Raw genomic sequence first — 20,958 nt, 5'->3', positions numbered from 1 at the left:
CCTTTTCTAAATCTTTGCAAAGTTCTCATCCCCTTCTCCCTTCCCCCGCTCAGCAAATTCAGCCACAGGAGGGTACTCCTTCCTGTCAGGACAGGGCTCTGGGAACAAGTTTTTGTTGAAGTCAACAGAAAGGAAATCATCAGCAGAAGGGATCGTCTACACAGATATTCAGATAACCACCCCCTTGTCCACACCTCTGCCATCTGGAGGAGAAAGCGGTTCTGTGTGTCAATCACAAACTTCACAGGACTCAGTGAACTGGGCCCCTCCACCATCACTTGGATATTTGTCTCTTCTACATTCATTAAAGCTGCAAATTCAGATAGGGCCTTCAAGGCCACAATGGTGTCCTGTTGTGGGGAAAAGAAGATTTGTGCACATAAGCATATATTAAGGCTTCCAAAGAGTACATTTCAGTAATGTTTAGGATACCACCTTTCTTGGGTGGGGAGCTCGCCTAGGTCCACCTTTGAATTTGGTTCACCTGGATACAGCAAAGACTCAGAAAACAGCTGCTGACTAGAGCTGAAATCCTACTGTACCAGATACCACAGGTAGAAAATGGCTACTAAGACAGGGAACTAATTTATCCTATATGAGTATCAGATATGATGTCTGTATCAAAGATAGAAAAAAAATAAAATTAATAACTTAAGCCTTTAAAGTTACTAAACTTTTAAACTGCCATGTAATTTTATGAAGTCATGCAAAAAAGGAACCACATATTATAAACATATATTTTTTTTATATATATATATATAACCAGTCAATCCTAAAGGAAATCAACCCTGAACACTCATTGGAAAGACTAATGCTAACACTGAAGCTCCAGTACTCTGGCCAACTGATGTGAAGAGTCAATTCACTGGGAAAGACCCTGATGATGGGAAAGATTGAAGGCAAAAGGAAAAGAGGGCAGCAGAGGGTGAGATGGTTGGATGGCATCACCTATTCAATGGACATGACCTTGGGCAAACTTCAGGAGATAGTGAGGGACAGGCAGGCCTAGCATGCTGCAGTCCATGGGGTCACAAATGAGTCAGACACGACTGAGCAACTGAACAACAATATATACATTTAATTTTGTATATAATTAGTTTGGGGCTTCCCTGGTAGCTCAGCAAGTGAAGAATCCGCCTACAATGCAGGAGACCCTGGTTCAATTCTAGGGTCAGGAAAGGTCCCCTAGAGAAGGGATAGGCTACCCACTCCAGTATTTTTGGACTTTCCTTGTGGCTCAGATGGTAAAGAATCTGCCTGCAATGTGGGAGACCTGGGTTCAATCCCTGGGTTGGGAAGATCCCCTGGAGGAGGGCATGATAACCCACTCCAGCATTCTTGCCTGGAGAATCCCCATGGCTAGAGGAGCTTGGCAGGCTACAGTCCATGGGGTTGCAAAGGGTCAGGCATGACTAAGCACAGCAGAGCAGAGTTAGTTTTACATATATATAGTTATTTATATAAATAAATAGCTAAAGAAATTGAAAGTGATCATCACTCACCTGGGTAGATGCAAAACCTCCCCAGCTATTTCTCTGCCTGCTCAGCCACCTCATAATCGGAATTCCCTCAGGAACCTGATGCTGCAAGAAATGTGAGAGCAGGGCATAGGCTGCAACTTCAATATCCAGGGAGCTCGGCTGCCAGGATTCAGACAGTCTGGATACCGATGACACCCAGAATTGCAGGCCTCCTGCAGGAGAAATGTGGTAACAGTCTGGCCAATTATAGAAAAATTACACTTGATATCACTGAACATTCCTACACTGGTCCAAGTTCTCCTTGACTAGCATAAAAATACACATATTTCTATACATGTGTATATTTCTGCCAAGCAAATATATGTATAATCACACACACATACAAACAAACATGTCTCTTCTTAAACTTATTAAAATTTATAAATTTTCATCCTTTTCCTATTACTTATATTTGAGGACATTTTGATGAAAATATTTTCCCAAGAGAAGTTCCATATGTCTGGCTCAAGACTAAACAGCTATAAATTTTTTGAAAAAACCCTAGTATATTCCAGACCATCCCCAAATATTTTCAGACACATTGGAAAGAAACTTATTCTGGGAATCTGCCATTAAGCAGCTCTAACATTCTGGGAAACACTCCTTTTTCCATTATCTGAAAGTTAGTGTTATAAGTTCAAAATCCAAGACCCCAAGAAAAAAATGAGAGACCGTGGCCAGCTCAACAATCTTCTTAGAGATAGTCCTACTAGCCCCCGGGAGAAACATCCTACTTAGTACCCACTCCCCCTTCTCTCAAATATTACCGTTTAGATGATGATTACATTTGAGTGGAAGGTAACACAACTACCACTTAGCCAAGCAGAGAAGCAGAAATGTCAAGGACTACTTCAGCCACCATGCAATAAATCTTCTAGCCCCCAGCACTGCAAGAGGTAATAAGGATTTAACATAAGATATTGCTAACAACTTGGGTTCAGTCCCTGGGTTGGGAAGATCCCCTGGAGGAGGAAACGGCAACCTGCTCCAGTATTCTTGCTCGGGAAATCCCATGGACAGAAGAGGCTGGGAGGGCTACAGTCCATGGGGTCACCAAGAGTCAGACACGACTGAGGACACACGCACTGCTAATAATAACACAATAGTTTTTAAAAGTCTCAGAAGCCTTTAAAGCACTTTCCATAATTAGCCTGTTTTGAATTCAAAGAGATTCAAAATCAGTCGACATCACCTAAAATTATTTTTGCCCATCCCATCCCCTTCCACCACACACACACACACACACACACACACACACACACCTGGATCCCTGGCTATAGAGGCCATTTGGGAAGTAATAACATGTGTACTTTTTGTCCTATTGTAGCACACAAGCAGTGCTCATTCCAAAACTAACCCTAACCCTAACCCTAACCCTAACCCTAATTGAGACTGGATGGTGGATGTTAAAAAATGTTTTGTGTTTGTTAAAAAATGTTATGATGTTAAAAAATGTTTATGTTTAAAAAATCATACACACAGCTTGCTAATGGCATTTTTGATATTTGCATTTTTATTAGCATTTTAATTCACATTTTTGAACACTTGCTACGTGGTAAGCCCTGCACATTATCTCATTTAATCCTCACACCAGTCCTAAAAGAGGTGTTATTCCCCTCTGACAGATAGGGAAACTGAAGCTCAGAAAGGTAACAGAGCCAGAATTTGAGCCCAGGTCTTTCCAAAAATCATAGCCTTAGTGATCACTCAAGGCCACAAAACCAGAAATGGCATCAGACAACTGGAAGGGTAACAGACACAAGGCAGAACATATCTAAAAGAAGGAAACACCCAAGGCACGAAACTCTCTAGAAAACACCTTGGGGAGAGCAGCCGCAGGGTGACCATGTCAACCCACCGTGATTTTACCCGCATCGCATTTTCATCCTATCAGATGTTAAGTGCAATCACCCTCATATCTGGTATATAAAACTTTCTCATATCAAGCACACATTTCACAATGCACAGGGGTTACATGCTTTACCTTCCTGTTCTGCTCTCCAAGTCAGCATATCCAAAGCTTCCTTGGCTTTAGGGCTCCTCCCAGATGACAGTGCGTAAGTTACAAGTGCCAGGGTGTAATTGTCGGAAATTCCCCTATCAAATTCAGACTCCAAAAACTGGATAGACTCCTGCACATCAATGTTAGGCTGGAAAGAAAAGAACACACATTTTACTATTCACCATAACCTGTCACCACATACATATTTATATAAAAAGTATTTTCAAACATTCATTCAAAAACAATTTCAGTGTCTATTAAGCATCTGACTTTGTCCCAGACAGTGGAAATCACCCCTGATCACTGACAATTAAAGATCTGCCATGTATTTTGAAAAAATACCACTTATCAGGTTTTACAAGCAAACAGGCACCATTCTGTAGAGGGAATAAAACATAAGAAGTGGTGCTTTTGCCAGTGTTTCTCCCATTGACTATCATGAACTAAGACAAGGACATAAAATGTATCCTGAGAAAGATACTTCACATATATGATCTAAGGTGCTGAAGCTCTAAACTGAGAGGAAAGGTTATATTCTACATGCCTAGTACTAGGCTAGGAAAACTGCAGGAGCTTAATATTGAGAATGGCTGCTTTCGATTATTTGCGGTCGGCAACAAGCAGTAAAAGGCATCAATCGCTGAGACAGCTCTGGAGCAAAATTAAGCTCATTCGCATAACTTTCTGGGCACACCCATCCTCACCCAAACATCCATGCCCACTTAACATGCTTTTTAGAGTGTGGGTGTACTTTTTACTGGGGCTTCCCAGGTGGCACTAGTAGTAAAGAACCCGCCTGCCAATACAGGAGACTAAGACAAGCAGATTCAATCCCTGGGTGGGGAGATCCCCTGGAGGTGGGCATGGCAACCCACTCCAGTATTCTTGTCTGGAGAATCCCATGGACAGAGAAGCCTAACAGGTTATAATCCACTGGGTCACAAAGAGCCAGACATGACTGAAGCCACTTAGTACACAGGGCTGTACTTTTTACTAAATTAGTAGACATTATAGTTGTTTCAGGGTAATTTAGAAATTTTAAAAAAAAAATCCTTTACAATCTAAGTTTGCTAGAACACATTCCCAAATTCTGAAGACTTTTCTGTCCTCTAAAAAATTAATTATCATTATCCAATGATAAAATATGTGTTGACTTATCTTACCAATGACAAGAACACTTAATGTTACAAAGCATTTTTAGAATTCTCTTAGCTTACTCAAAAGAGTGAGCTGATATTTTCATTCTCAGCTGTTGGAATGTATCCACAAATGCAAAGCAAAAGAGTACTCCAATTCAAGACTTCAAATGTGATGGACTATTGCAAAATTCTTTGTTTCCAGATATGTATTTGACCCGTCAAGATTCTTGTGATTTTCCACCCATTATTTATTAAAGATTAAATACCTGATACTTTTTATATCCCAGGAGAGAAGTCACAATATAAGCTGTAAGAGTTACAGGACTTTTATTGCCACCTTGAAGCTCACTGTGGATCACTCTTCCCGGCTCCCAAAATTCACCGTTGGATTTCTGATGTCCTTTAAGCCAAGTATATGTTCTGTGTAACACATTCTGATCAATGTCTATGTAAGGATCAGCTTCAAGGAAACATCTTAAAACAAAAGCTGACAACCTTGGTGAAAAGGGGGAAAAATTGCATAAAATACACTTTATAAAGTCCTCCAAATTACACCAAGCAAGAAAACACCAACAATAACACTTTTCCCCCATCAAAAGATTCTCCAAAGGGCCAGTCACTGAAGAAGGAGCAGATGGACAGAAAACAACCAAGAGACAAAAAGTAAACAGCTCAGCCAGGCAGCGGGAATAGTTTCCCGTAAGTGTGGTGGGGAAATTCCAGGTCAACTCACAAAACAGCAGAGTTGGCAAAAGAACCTGGAAATCATCTCATCCCACCTCATTATTTTATAGGCTGAGAATCTGAAACTCAGAGAGAGTTAAATAAATTGTCCAAGGTTATTCACCTGTGGACTGTTCTGGGTATTTACCTAGGAAGATCTCATTGCACGTTTGGTTCAGTCCTAAAGCAATGGATGAAGTATGTTTAATCCACAATCAAACTGTAGTACTTTTAAGTAGAGCAAATGGATATTTCTATCCTACAGGACAGGAATCGGCAAATTACAATCTGTGGGCCAATGCTGTCTGGGCCAAATACAGCCCACCATCTCCTTATATGTACCTCTTCCCACCCTTACCCTCCACCTAGAACAGTTTTTGTTGTTGTCGTTGTTGTTGTTGTTGTTTTAAGGAGAAAGGAAGAGAGGGTGAAGGGAAGAAGAAAAAACATGCAACTGAGGTTCTATGTAGCTGACAGTGCCTAGCATACTTACTGTCTGATCCTTTAAGGAAAAAGTATGCCAATCTCTGCTACGGAACACTAAATACTGAGGTGAAAAGAACATCAAGCAATAAAACACTGAAACCTTTCTATTAATGGATCTATATGCTGGCTCATGCCAAAAGAAAGTCTGAAGCAGATCTGATTCATCCTATAAAAGATTTAGTGTGGTAAATATTACTAAGATTCAATATGATGCAGTTCTCTTTAACTTTGGGTTTGCAGAAGAATTCACTTCCAGGTCCCTCTGAAGTTAGGCATGACCACAGGATCAGCTCTGATCACGATAAAGTGATAAGAAATCTTACGTATAGCCTGAAGCTTTTAATTGCCAGTGCTGGATATCCCAGCCTTCTGTCCCCAGACTGCAGCAAGCCTGGAGGGTCTGGGTGAGACAGGGAGACAGTGGCTGAAACAAAGATGCAGAGCCCCCTGGTGACCCACAGTGGAAACGCAGCATGCGCATAATGTTTGCCAATCAACTACTGGGTTTAGAAGGCTTTCACCACAGCACACTTTACTAACTCTACTGATATAATTAGCCTGTCTTTTTCTGAATGTAAACAAAGTTGAAGATAGTTCAAGAAGAGAGTAATCATTCAATTCAAAATCAGCCACACAGAGCTTTCATTCTGGAGGAAACTGAATGTTCATTATTTGACCCCCTCAGTGTTTTTTCACAAAAAAAAAACCTTAAAGAAACGACATTGACTGTATTACCACAAAATTCATGTTGAATTGTCTCTGATTAAAAAAAAAAAAACCTGGACTCCCCAAGTGGTCCAGTGGTTAAAACTCTGAGCATCCACTGCACAGAGTATGGGTTCAATCTCTGGTCAGGGAAATAAGATCCCACATTCTGTGCAGTGAGGCCAATAAATAACTAAAACATTTTTTAAAGTGATCTTTAAAAAAATCTTAAAAGAACTATGTCCCAATACCCTGTATTTCTAACCAATTTTTCTTGCCAGCTGCACCATCATCATAAAGTATTTTATTGCTGCTTTTCCCACCAAAAAAAAAAAAAAGAGAGAGAGAGAAAGAGAATTTATGGCTTATCTTTTCTAAATAAAGGCGTCTGATTTATTAGTGTTTTAAAGCCATATTTGAAGGGGAGAATCTCTTTTAAATTCAGTCTCTGGGAAACGAGGCTCCAAGCAGACACAGAGATGCATCTGTCCATTTCACGGCCATCACGGCCTAGTAAGAGTCCATTCTGTGGCACGGACTCATTCCACTAGCAGAAACTTACCAAGTGCTTCCAGAAGGATCATCATTCCCGAAAGCACTGAAAGAGCCATCTTCCCTCTGATAGAGCAGTTCTCTCTGGTAACCTGCAGACAACAAAACAGATCATCAATGTAATCAAGTTGCAATGAATGGAAGTTTCTAATCATGACTTCATATTGAGGAGACATGGGCAGAAAATGGGAAAGAGGACATGAAATCAAATAACACTGAATATTTTCCATATCACATACTGTGGGAGATTAAGAACATCAGGGCTTTCCAAGTAGAATGCACAAATTAAGAACTGAGATAGCCCCAAACTGGAATAAAGTCAGAATACTGTTACACAGCCAACATTTCTAGCCATTTGAAAGCAGGTAAATCAGGGACTCTCCTGGCGCTCCATCAGCTAAGACTCAGCACTCCCAGTGCAGAGGGCCCAGGTTCGTTTCCTGGTCAGGGAACTAGATCCCACATGCCGCAACTAGGACTTGGTACAGTCAAATAAATAAATAAAAAATAAAGCAAGTAAGTTAAAAAGTGGAGTATTTAAGTCTGGCATTAACTACAATGGTTTCAACGCTTGTATGCTAAGTTGCTTCTGTCATGTCCAGCTCTTTGCAACCCCATGGACTGCAGCCCACCAGGCTCCTCTGTCCATGGGATTCTCCAGGCCAGAATACTGGAGTGGGTTTCCATTCCCTTCTCCAGGGGATCTTCCCAACCCAGGGATCAAACTCAGGTCTCCCGCATTGCAGGCAGATTCTTTACTGTCGGAGACATGAGGGAAGCCCAATTTAATACGAAATATTATGATAAGTAAGTTATCCAACACTGACTGTGTGTCCGGAACTGGTCAAAGCCCTTTACAGGTGTAACTCTGATACTCCCGCAACTCTATGGTTATCCCATTTTTTAGAGATGAGGAGACAGGAACTCAGAATACGTCATGTGCAAGGTCACACACTGGTAGGCACTGAAGTTAGGCACTAGCCAAGGTCAATCTGTTTCCAAAGCTGCTGCTTCCTACTAATTCACTGAGCTTTTTCAATAATTAATATATGAAAAGTCCTTTCCCACCACCCCTCCCCCCAGGGGCCATAAATTCGTGCTCTGTAAGTCTGTTCCTGCTTTGTAAATAAGTTCGTTTGTATCATTTTAGATTCTACATATAAGGGATGTCATATGCTATTTCTCTTTCTCTGTCTGACTTACTTCACCCAGTATAACAACCAACAAGACCTACTGCACAGCGCAGGCAACTCTGCTCAGTGTTACATGGCAGCCTGGGTGGGAGGGGAGTCCAGGGAGAATGGATACATGTATAGGTATGGCTGAGTCTCTTCCCTGTTTGCCTGAAACTATCACAACATTGTTAATCAGCTATACTCTAGTAGAAAATAAAAAATTTATATATATATTAAAAGTCCTTTGCACAGTACCTTTTACATGCTCTCAAAAAACAATAGACATTGCTCTCTAACATGGGTGTAGAAAAGGACTTTCTAACCATCCAAATTTAAGGGAAAAAAATTGATAATAGCAACAAAATTGTTTTAAACTTTCCCATGGCAAAACACTAGAGGCAAAGTTGAAAGGCAGATGACAAACTACAGGGAGGAGAGGAAGGGAAGGGGAGAAAAGGCAAGGGATGCTCCAGGTCCCTCCAGCGCTAGAGGAGGTGCTTCTGTGGAAGATGGACCAACCTGAGGGGAGGACCAAGTGCCTCGCCTGAGTCACATCAGCGGCAGTTCCCAGGATGGGTTCCTGTGAAACCTTCAGAGAGATGAGATCAGCATGTAGGGAAATTACCCCTCAGCTGGCTGACCTCCAACCATCGCCATTAATATCAACAACTGGCACAGTTCTCTCTCCGGGAGCAGCCAGCCCCGAGGAGGGGGATGACTCGCAGATAGTCTCCAGGTACAGAGTACATTTCCTGAAATGGTTTAGGTGAAACTGAGACTCCAAACCTCCAGCTCTGCTCCCTGGGCAAAAGAGGAGGGAACCAGAACCAAGAGGATCTCCGGTGAGGCGTCCTCCCCTGTCTGAAGCCACCCGTGTATCATGAGAGAACCCGTGGCTACTTGTCCTCCAAGCCATCCAATTCCATAAGAGAAACAGACAGCTTGCTTGGCTGTAAGCTTTATTGTTAGTATAGTAATTCAGTGTTCCAGGGTAGTCACCTAAATTGGAGACTTTTCATCTCCAGATGAGAAAGGCAAAAACATGGTTTTCTCCAAAAGTTTATGAGGAAATAAGAGTACTGCCTTTAAGTTCATAGTTTCATGAAGAGCTCTTGCATTAGAAAGTAATATATAATCAGAATTAACAGACACTTCTAAAATTTAAAATAATGACACATGAACTGTTGTTTATAAAGGGTCGGACAAGATATATACATTGTGGGTCATGAATTTTCTTTGGAATAGTCATGAATGTAAAATATGTACAATTTATCATAATAAAGAGGAAAGTACCACTCATAGAAGCACATAGAAAAGCAAAGTTCTAAACATGATTTGTCTTAGTTTATCACAAGTGTCACAACTGCATACAAATAAAAGAAGTAAAATCAGCTGTTTGTGGCTGTATCTTTCTCTGGCAAAAAAAAAAAACTGATTAAAATATTCTCTATACTAAAAGTAAAGTATTCATTATTAACTTCCTTACTCTTTCTGATATGAAATGGACAGTGAGAAATTCACCAACATTTTTTTTAGCATCTTCACTATTGCCTCTAGCCATTCTTGTGAAGGCCAAATGCAGCATCAGAGTTCTGAAACCTACTGTTCCCTGTCTTTCTTTCAACAGAGAAAGTATAATGTGTTTTCAACTAAGTTTGGTCTTACTTGAAAAACTGAGCTGCAGGAACTACAATTTAAATATTTGAACAAGTTTTCATTTTATGACTCTCTTTTCTTTTGGACAGTAAAAGATACTTCATTCAATGATGTAACTGTTGTTTCGATAAAAAAATAATAATAATACAGGGTTAGGTCACAGGGCTCCTGGGCCAAGCATGATTTAAGGAAAACCATGCGCTGTTCACAAACGTATTTAATAATATAATCATGACTTGTGTCAAAGCCACTTTAATCCCTTAAAAAATTTAAAACAACTATGGTATATTTTTTTAAAACTTTGGCAAACGTGATAGCAAAAGGAAAAACAGAGTCCCTGAAATGAGGCACTGATCTCATAATGAAAATCATGACACAGAGAAGTTTTTGTCTACTACTTTATAACTAATATGATTTAGTTCATCATGTGAAAAGATGCATTTTTGAGGAGCTCACTGGAGAAGACTCTAGAGAGTCCCTTGGACTGCAAGGAGATCTAACCAGCCCATCCTAAAGGGTGTTCATTGGAAGTCCTGGGTGTTCACTGGAAGGACTGATGCTGAAGCTGAACCTCCAATACTTTGGCCACCTCATGCAAAGAACTGACTCATTTGAAAAGACCCTGATGCTGGGAAAGAATGAAGGCAGGAGGAGAAGGGGACAAGAGAAGATGGTTGGATGACATCATCAACTCAGTGGACATGAGTTTGAGCAGACTCCAGGGGACAGTGAAGGACAGGGAGGCCTGGCGCGCTGCACTCCATGGGGTCACAAAGAGTTGCACACGACTGAGCAAATGAACAACAACAGCTGGACTGATTCCCATCAGCCATTTCGCCAGCTCAAAAGGTAACAGGTTCAAATCTCTAGTCACATTTCCTAGTTCATAAAAACCTGCCAGAGCCAGGTAGACACTGTGCTGTTTAGAAATAACCATGCATCATGGAAACACCTGAGAGATCTTCTAGACTCAAGCTCCACATTAGGATGATCAACCTAAAGCCCAACGAAGTTAACGCTGATACGAATATCCTCACCCATTCTTCACGTACTGAGCGGCCCAAATGGTCACCCTGTGGAGAAGAGATTCAAGCAGTTCCCACTGTCAGGGAGCTTACCTTCTAGGGCAGGAGACAGATAATGGGAAAACAAGAACATTTTAAATAATGTCAAGTATGATGAAGAATATACTAAGTGGCATAATTTAAGAATATTAAATGGCATAATTTAAGTCAGAGCTACTAACAGGTCAGAGAAGGCCACTTTGAGGAAAACACCACTTAGATGACCAGAAAGAGCCAGCCTTGGAAAGATGCGGAGGGAGAGCACCCCAGGAGAAGGCAGGACGGGTGGGAAGACCCTGCGCACCGCGGCCCTGGGAGCGCACCAGACAGCAGGACAGAGCCCTGAGGGGGTAGTTGCAGGACATGTGAAAGAAGGGTCCGGCGTTCGCTCAGGGCCTGCAAGCCTCGGCCAGGAATCCGCAGGAGAACTTACCAAAGTCTCATGATCTTGACATTATCCAAAGATCCTTTCTATTATAAAATATGCAGAAACTGAATTAAAGGAAGGTGAGCATGTTGACAAAGAGTGTTATTCAGGAAGCCACTGGAGTAGCTGGGGAGCAACCACGCATCAGAATAAAGCCATCGGCCTGGGATGGGGAGAGTGGAGGGACTCACACTTGTTCTTAGAGGCGGAACAGGCAGCACTGACTTGCTGACCTGAGGTCCTATCTCCTAGTTTAGATGCAACTAAGTATATGACAGCTGGTAGTTCCTGGGCATTTACTCTACGTGAAAATACTTCATTCAGTCTTCAAAACAGCCCTGAGAAGGGGGTGCTCATTTACCCATATCTTACAGGTGGAGAAACGAGGCTGGGAAACCAGCCCAGAGCAGGAGGCACGGTTCAGAGCCCAGGGCTGACAGCCCCCACCGAAGCCAGAACCATGGCTCCACCCCACGCGGTAGGGGGCTCGCCCACCTCCCAGCTCCAGGGCTCTTCATTCTGCCCACACAGCCTCTACTGCCCTCTGGCGGCTCTACGCCCTCTAGCAACCAGCAAATGCAATGCACGGCTGCTTTGAAACTGCAGTTTGGCACATACCTTGCTGGGACAGGCCTGGAGGACCAGCACTCCTTTCAGAACAACAACAACAACAACAACAACAAAAAACGGATACTGAGGATTTGGAGTGTTCATTTTTTAGGGCATCTGTGAATACTAACCCACAGCAAAGTGGCTGGGACAAAAACTCAAATTCTTAAGGGGTAAATTATTATTCCTTAATGGGCTTCCCTTGTGGCTCAGCTGGTAAAGAATCTGCCTGCAATGAGGGAGACCTGGGTTCAATCCCTGGGTTGGGAAGATTCCCTGGAGAAGGGAAAGGCTACCCACTCCAGTATTCTGGCCTGGAGAATCCCATGGACTGTATAGTCCATGGGGTCGCAAAGAGTCGGATACGATTGAGTGACTTTCACTCCAAATGGTTCATGCTAGAAAACTTATTCTGTCTCTTTAAAGCATTGATATTTGATTGGCCAACATTCTGGAAATATATAAAATATTCCATCAGTGGCATTTTCTAAAATATTTCACTTTATTTGTTGTTGTTCAGTCACTAAGTCGTGTCCTACTCTTTGTGACCCTATGGACTGCAGCATGCCAGGCTTCTCTGTTCTCTATACTCTCTCAAAGAATGTAATATCTCAAAGAATATCTCAAAGAATATAATATATCAAGTTATAAAGCACCAGTCTAGTGCCTACATACTCTCTACTTGACCAGCCAAATCTTGTCTGTAAAAGATGCAGTTATGAAAAATAGTTTTTACTCATCTCCTTAACTATAACTATTATGGCTCTATACCAACATCTCACCTGATTTTAGTGTGGCATACACTATGCCAAAGCCTTTGACTGTGTGGATCACAATAAACTGTGGAAAATTGTTCAAGAGATGGGAATACCAGACCACCTAACCTGCCTCTTGAGAAACCTATATGCAGGTCAGGAAGCAACAGTTAGAACTGGACATGGAACAACAGACTGGTTCCAAATAGGAAAAGGAGTATGTCAAGGCTGTATATTGTCACTCTGCTTATTTAACTTATATGCAGAGTACATCGTGAGAAATGCTGGGCTGGAAGAAGCGCAAGCTGGAACCAAGATTGCCGGGAGAAATATCAATAACCTCAAATATGCAGATGACACCACCTTTATGGCAGAACTTGAGGAAGAACTAAAAAGCCTCTTGATGAAAGTGAAAGAGGAGAGTGAAAAAGTTGGCTTAAAGCTCAACATTCAGAAAACTAAGAACATGGCATCCAGTCCCATCACTTCATGGCAAACAGATGGGGAAACAGTGGACACAGTGGCTGACTTTATTTTTCTGGGCTCCAAAATCACGGCAGATGGTGACTGCAGCCCTGAAATTAAAAGACGCTTACTCCTTGGAAGGAAAGTTATGACCAACCTAGGCAGCATGTTAAAAAGCAGAGACATTACTTTGCCAACAAAGGTCTGTCTAGTCAAGGCTATGGTTTTTCCGGAGGTCACGTATGGTTGTGAGAGTAGGACTATAAAGAAAGCTGAGCGCCGAAGAATTGATGCTTTTGAACCTGTGGTGTTGGAGACTCTTGAGAGTCCCTTGGACTGCAAGGAGACCCAACCAGTCCATCCTAAAGCAGATCAGTCCTGGATGTTCATTGGAAGGACTGATGTTGAAGCTGAAACTTCAGTACTTTGGCCACCTGATGTGAAGAGCTGGCTCATTGGAAAAGACCCTGATGCTGGGAGGGATAGGGGGCAGGAGGAGAAGGGGACAACCGAGGATGAGATGGCTGGATGGCATCACTGACTCGATGGACATGCGTTTGGATGGACTCTGGGAGTTGGTGATGGACAGGGAGGCCTGGCGTGCTGCGGTTCATGGGGTCGCAAAGAGTCAGACACGACTGAGCGACTGAACTGAACACTATACCAAGAATCCCTGGTACCACTGCTTAAACTTAATCAAGTTCAAGGCAAGCTTGTTAGTGATTTGGCTAACTTTTCCACAGTTAAGAATTAGAAAACTCAGTAAAGACATTATTTTAATGTGAGCTTTTCCTCCAGGTTCCCTCATTAGGAAGGGACACGTTTATCCTAAACTAACTGCTGTGTAATAATGATAATAACTTACCCTGTTACCCTGTTTCCAATAAGCTTGCCTCTTGGAAAAAAAGCAGCTCCTGTATTTATATATTTAAAATATGACTGAATCACTTTTAAAATCAGTGGATTTTATCAAGCAAACATAGTTCATAGATCATGAAGGCCATTCCAGGTAGAGGACATGCAAAGATGCATTACATGAAGATCATAAGTACTTGGAAATCACAGAGGAAATGTCTTAGTATATAAGTACCATTTTTCTTGAAACATTAATAACATGTGTTTTCTGCATATATGATAGAACATTTGATATTTTTACCATTGGTTTTAAATAAATTAATAGCTAAACTGAAAAAAACATGGCTGATTCACAAACATATGCAGAAAGGAGAATAATTTTTAAGGGGCAGCTCAGTACCTCCCTGGTAGCTCAGACAGTAAAGCGTCTGTCTACAATGCAGGAGACCTGGGTTCAATCCCTGGGTTGGGAAGATCCCCTGGAGAAGGAAATGGCAATCCACTCCAGTATTATTGCCTGGAAAATCGCATGGAGAGAGGAGCCTGGTAGGCTACAGTCCATGGGGTCGCAAAGAGTCGGACACGACTGAGCGACTTCACTTTCACTTTCTTTCAGTACAGAAAGCACCAATTGCTACATCTTTGAGAATTTCCTAGAGGACTTAAGGACCTGGGCATGAGATGTCATAAATTCCTGCAAAGTATCAGTCGCTCCGTCGTGTCCAGCTCTTTGTGACCTCAGGGATTATGGCCCACCAGGCTCTTCTGTCCACGGAATTTTCTAGGCAAGAATACTGGAATGGGTTGTCATTTCCTTCTCCAGGGGATCTTTCCGACCCAGGGATCAGAACTTCTCCTACATTGCAGATTCTTTACCATCTGAGCCACCAGGGAAACCTAAATGCCTGAAACACCTGGCTCTAATTTGATGGAAACCCTACCACTATCTCCTTCACTGCAGAAGTCAGGTCACATCCAGCCCTGATCCCAGTCCCCAGCCTCCCTTAAGTCTGTCCTCCCACGCAGCCCCAGACTTGCACTCAGCCCGTGTTTGCCCACCTAGCCCAAGGGGTGCTCAGGAAACTGACTGCAGCTCAGCTTCCTGGATCTAACATCTCACAACTCACTCTGGTCTAACCTGACACCCGAGATTCTATCCTCTGGCCTCTTCTTCCCTACAGGGGCCATGGGCCTCCCTTCCTATTTTTTCAGAACTCCCATTGAGACCTCTTGCATGTTGGTCATACTGAAGAGTCTTGGCCCAATTCCTGGTCCTCCTCCATCCTCTCCTATTGCTTCCAACAACCTAAGAATGTTGCAAAGTAACGCTGTCTCTTGGCATTCTGACCATGGACTTGGGAGGCAGGCCATCCAGTGGAACCATGGGGAAGTTATTTAGCCTCCCATACCTCAGTTTTCTCATCGGCAAAATGGAAGCAATAACAGTCTCCTATCTCCAAGGGCTTTTGTGAAAATTAAATTAAAATATTTGTAAAACAGGGTAAGTTATTATCATTATTACACAGCAGTTAGTTTAGGATAAACATGCCCCTTCATAATGAGGGAACCTGGAAGAAAAGCTCACATTAAAATGACGTCTATACTGAGTTTTCTCATTCTTAACTGTGGAAAAGTTAGCCAAATCACTAACAAGCTTGCATCTATTGGCATTTAACCCATTCATTGTTTTAAAAAAGGTAGGATGGAAAGTGTCCATTCCATTTATAGATTATATTGAACAAGCAGTTTCCTATAATTCTGACCAATTTCCTCATCAGTTTGATGGACAGCAGGTACCCCAAACTGTGCAGAATGATAAACTCAGCCACACAGAGATGTTACTTCTTCTTGTTTAGTCACTAAATCATGCCCAGTTGTTCTGTGACCCCATGGACTGTAGCTCACCAGGCTCTTCTGTGCATGTGATTTCCTAGGCAAGTATACTGGAGTGGGTTGCCATTTCCTTCTCCAGGGCATCTTTCTGACCCAGGGATTAAACCAGCATCTCCTGTATTGGCAGGCGGATTCTCTACCCCTGAGCCACCTAGATCTTGCTAGAGGTCCCCTAATGGAAGCGCAAAGCTGAAACTGTGACTCTGGGTGGCTAGCTTTTAGAGTATTGGGAAAAAATCAAGTTTACATTGTTAAAAATGCCTCACAACTTTCCATTTTCTCCTAAGTACGGACATTAAGAGTATGGATTCTGGGGCCAGACAGTGAGTTCAGACCCCAGGTCTGCCACTCACCTGCTAAGTGACCTAACAAGTTAGGGAATTTTTCTGTGTTTACAGACTTTCATCTGCAAAAAGAGGAGGACAATAACCATACTGACTGTGACCAGTAAGTAAAATATTATGTAAGGTGCTTAGAACACTGCCTGCCACATTTGTAAGCATCAACCAATGTTAATTATTAGTAGTAGTAACTTGTAGACACAGAGCATCTGTGTGTCTGCAAACAGCATCAGCCTCCCCAGGGCGCCAGGGCAGAGTTATCATGTTTTCCATGTGGCCAGGAGGGGCCCCCATACTCACTCTTCCCTCCTAGCCCCCAGCTACTTCGAATGTTAAAAGCCCCCTGCACGTGATGCCACACGTGTTCATTACATACAGACTTTCTCCACTGAACACGGACTTCCCTGGGAGGAAAGGCCTGACTTCCTGCTGCCTCAGCATGGGAACTGACCCTGGCTCCTAAGAGATATTCCAGACATGTGGAATGACTCAATGAATACTCATTTCTTCAGATTTTTGATGTTGTTCAGTCACTAAGTCGTGTCCACCTCTTTGCGACCCCATGAACTGCAGCACACCAGCCTTGCCTGTCCTTCACCATCAGATTTTTAAGTGACATTAAATTTCCAATCCCTTATGAAAATATAAGCCCCTCCAGGATCAAACTCCTTTTTAACAAACATCTTAGCAGCAGTCAGTGAGCCTGGAGCTGAGGACAAGTAGTGACAGCTGTTAACACTTCTAGCACATTCCACACCATCTCATGTCACAATCACACAGCGAAGACAAAATCCGTCCATTTTGAAATACAGTCTAGAGTCAACTCTGACCAAAAACAAACCAAAAACAGAAGCAAATGCATTTTTACAAAAAAAAAAGTATATTTCTAAAATGCTTACCTTGCCTCATAAAAGAAAGGGCTTTTTCTTTTAAATTCTCAGTCAATTGTTTCTTTTTAGTCAGATAATCCAAAACATAAATATTTGGAGCAAAATTTATCATGTTCTGTTCACCACAGCCATAAGGCATCCGAATCAGGGAGTCCAAGCCATTGATGGAAGAACCAAGAATATCTCCTGAAAGCACAGGATACTTATCAAGGTCAGCAAATCCCCAATAACCATACCTCCTAGTGGCAAAGAGAGCAGAAGGCGCCCAACACTGAAGCACTATGACTGTCTCACTGCCAGGAACACAGCAGAAACTTTACATCAGGCTTTTAGGAAGATTGGTCAAATAAATGATTATACAATGGTACTGAACTTGTAGATTATGCAACAATTAGGAGACTTTTAGCTCAAAGATACAGCACATATAAGCAAACTGTAATTTTTTTTTTTTTAATTTCTAACCAAAATGTCAGGATTTGCATTAGGAAATCATCATTCTTATACAGGGAAGTAAAGTTTTACTATTAGTATTCTTCACATAAATAGAACTTTATTTTGACTTCCTTACTAATACACTATACAATCTTGAAATGACGTTCTAAGGGCAGGGCTTGTGGTATTTTTCAATGTGCTTTATTTTCAACAACAAAGTAGAACTAACTGGTATATACATTTCAGTGAGTCTCAGGATCAAAACGGTTAAAAGTACTTTTCAAAGTTAATAACGTAAAGTTAAACAAAACACACTCTTACCCACATTCCTCTACCTACATTCTAACACCATGACTCTAGAAAATAAGTAAAAATTTAGAAATGTAAAGGCTGAGTTCTAATTTTGACCTCACTATGGTTGAACTGTGTAGAGAAGAACATTCGTCAGTGTGGTTTACTTTAAAAATGTCACCATTCCAAGTCCAAATACCTATTAAAAACTTGCTCCTAGAAAAATGAATCCAAATAAGAGAGGAAGACTTTCACGTGGGTAGGCTGCAGTCATGCGAGAGTACCACGTCTCAAACTTTAGATGTTAACTCAGAGAAGTAAACACCAGGGCAGGTTTTGTTTCTTATTATTACCACTACTGCATATTATGCTTTTAATATTCGAAGTGAACATAAACTTGGACTTTTAATATTCAAAGAAGCAAGCCAATATTCACCAAGGAAAACACAAATAGGTTTTTTAATAGAAAATAAAAAACCAAACAGGTTTTTAAAAATAAATACTATATAAAAATAAAACTTGAAAAAAACATTACTTTAAATCCAACTTTAAAATTAAACTTCAGAATAGTCAACAATCACAGGCAGATTCATTCCAACATAAGGAAAGATGGTACACACTCAAACTTCAAGGCTCTTGGGGGGAAGGGACAGTTAGGGAGTTTGGGGATGAACATATGTGAAAGTGAAATTGCTCAGTCGTGTCCGACTCTTAGCGACCCCATGAACTGTAGCCTACCAGGCTCCTCCCTCCATGGGATCCTCCAGGCAAGAGTACTGGAGTGGGTTGCCATTGCCTTCTCCAGATGTATACACTGCTTTATTATAAATGGATAACCAACAGGGACCTACTGTATAGCACATGGAACTCTGCTCAATGTTATGTGGCAGCCGGGATGGGATGGGAGTTTGGGGGAGAATGGATGCATGTATATGTGTGGCTGCGTACCTTCACTGTTCACCCGAAACTACAACACTGTTAACTGGCTATGAAAGACAGTGACAGCCGCTCACGAGAGAATCAGTTCCTAGGCAGGCTGGTAAGAAGGCCAGGGTCCCCGAGGAGGAGAAAGGGGTCTGGGGCTCTCAAGGAGGAGACAGGGGTCTGAAATTCTCAAGGAGGAAAGGACAAACGTTTTCTCCTACATTCCTTAGTAAGGATTATATAACGATAATATACCCTGCTTGAGGACATGTTTCTCCTTCCTGAAAATCTTCTAAATCTTCTGTTATCTTAAAATGTATATTATGGGAATGAGTCTAGTAAGATGTTTACAACCTTGAGACATTCTTTTGATTTACTGTAATAACCAATTTAAAAAGTATTTAACTCCCTTGCTAACACTAGCAAGGGGGGCATTCTCCGTTCCCCTTCCGATGTCTATGTCAGAAGCTTTCCCTGTTCTTTTTCACTTTAATAAAACTCTGCTACACAAAAGCTCCTGAGTGATCAAGCCTGGTCCCTGGTCCCGACGTTAAATCTTCTTCGGAGATGACAAATCCGACACCGTTCACCATAAGCTATCACTCAGTCGTATCTGACTCTTTCCGACACCATGGACTGTACGGTCTATGGAATTCTCCAGGCCAGAATACTGGAGTGGGTAGCCTTTACCCCAATACAAAATAAAAAGCTTAAAAAGAAAAAACTTCGAGCTCTTCCCTCTGTATGGGTGCACACACGCCATACCATCTCCCAGCACCCCACCACTGCAGGGCGTGCTTAAGCAGGATGCGTTCTCCTTAACAGAGAGTTTGTTTATTTCTTTTTAAGAATTATGTCTAAGCTCCCCAAAAAGCCCTCTCTAGAGGGACTGATGGTTTGGAGTAATAATAAAAAGCACCACACCTGCAGGTGAGATTCAAAAGAACCTCTGAAAAAGTGCCTTAGGTCTTGAAACCTCAAAGACCTAACAAATTATTTAGATGTCATTAATCAAAACATTTCCAATACTTGGGCTACCTGATGCAAAGAGCCGACTCATTGGAAAAGACCCTGATGGTGGGAAAGATTAAGGGCAGGAGGAGAAGGGGGCGACAGAGGATGAGATGGTTGGATGGCATCATCAACCCAAGTTTGAGCAAACTCCAGGAGATAGTGAAGGACAAGGAAGTCTGGCGTGCTGCAGTCCACGGGGTCACAAAGTCGGACACGACTGAGCGACTGAACAACAACAAAATCTAAACATTTCTTTCAGTTATTTGTAAAGCACAACTATACAAAAAAGCCATTTCTGTGGAAGTTCTAATGGTTGAAAGTCCTTTGGGGTTACCAAGGCAACTAGGAGAAGGAGACTAAGTCAGTGGGTACTAAGTCAGTACAGGGTACTTGTGTTCTGCACAGAGAACTGCCCAAGGCAGTGGTCCTCAGCTTCTGGTTGTCAGAAGCACTAGCAGAACCTTTCCAAAACATGCATGCCCTAGCCATAGCCCAAGGGAGTCTCACCGAGGGGACTGGGAGTGGAACCCAGACATTTGCGTATTTTCAAAGCGCCACAGAAGGCTGTGATATTCACCAGTGACTGAGAGCCACAAAGGCAGAACAACTCCTCCCTCCAGCCACACAATACTGTGGCCTTGCTACTCAAACAGTGGACTGCTCGCCAGAAACATCAGCAACACCTGGGAACCTGTTAGAAACGCAGAACGCCTACTGAGCCAGAATCCGCCTTCACACAGAGTCCCCAGAAGATCCATGTGCGCCTTGAAGACTGAGAAGAACTGGTCCAGACACACATCTTACCTGCCTTTCTACTGTAATCAGTGGTTGGCAGCAACTAAAGCTTTTTACAACTCCTTCTTATTTAATTAGGATTAAATAAGAAAATATACCTAAAAAGGACCTACTGTGTATTACAGGCAACTATATTGAATTTCTTGTAATAAACTATAATGGAACAGGATCTGAAATATATATATATATATATATATATATACATACATATACATATGTATAACTGAATCACTTTACTGTTTCCC

At 42.0% G+C, this 20,958-nt stretch overlaps 1 protein-coding gene across 2 annotated transcripts in view; it reads right to left on the bottom strand.

Moving 5' to 3' along the window:
* Positions 1-20,958, bottom strand: part of CD109 (CD109 molecule) — a 133,617-nt gene that overhangs the window by 14,399 nt on the left and 98,260 nt on the right. For both annotated transcript variants that reach the window (XM_069598016.1, XM_069598017.1), the window contains exons 23-28: positions 17,267-17,443; positions 7,138-7,219; positions 4,928-5,156; positions 3,505-3,670; positions 1,503-1,693; positions 195-350 (exon numbers count right to left, since the gene is read on the bottom strand). In XM_069598016.1, coding sequence (XP_069454117.1) covers positions 195-350; positions 1,503-1,693; positions 3,505-3,670; positions 4,928-5,156; positions 7,138-7,219; positions 17,267-17,443 — 1,001 coding nt within the window. The remainder of the gene's footprint in view (positions 1-194; positions 351-1,502; positions 1,694-3,504; positions 3,671-4,927; positions 5,157-7,137; positions 7,220-17,266; positions 17,444-20,958) is intronic.

Source organism: Ovis canadensis, chromosome 8 (assembly GCF_042477335.2).
Source record: "Ovis canadensis isolate MfBH-ARS-UI-01 breed Bighorn chromosome 8, ARS-UI_OviCan_v2, whole genome shotgun sequence".
Taxonomy (NCBI): domain Eukaryota; kingdom Metazoa; phylum Chordata; class Mammalia; order Artiodactyla; family Bovidae; genus Ovis; species Ovis canadensis.
Note: the sequence above shows the minus strand (reverse complement) of the source record. Positions and strands in the feature narration are given on the sequence as shown.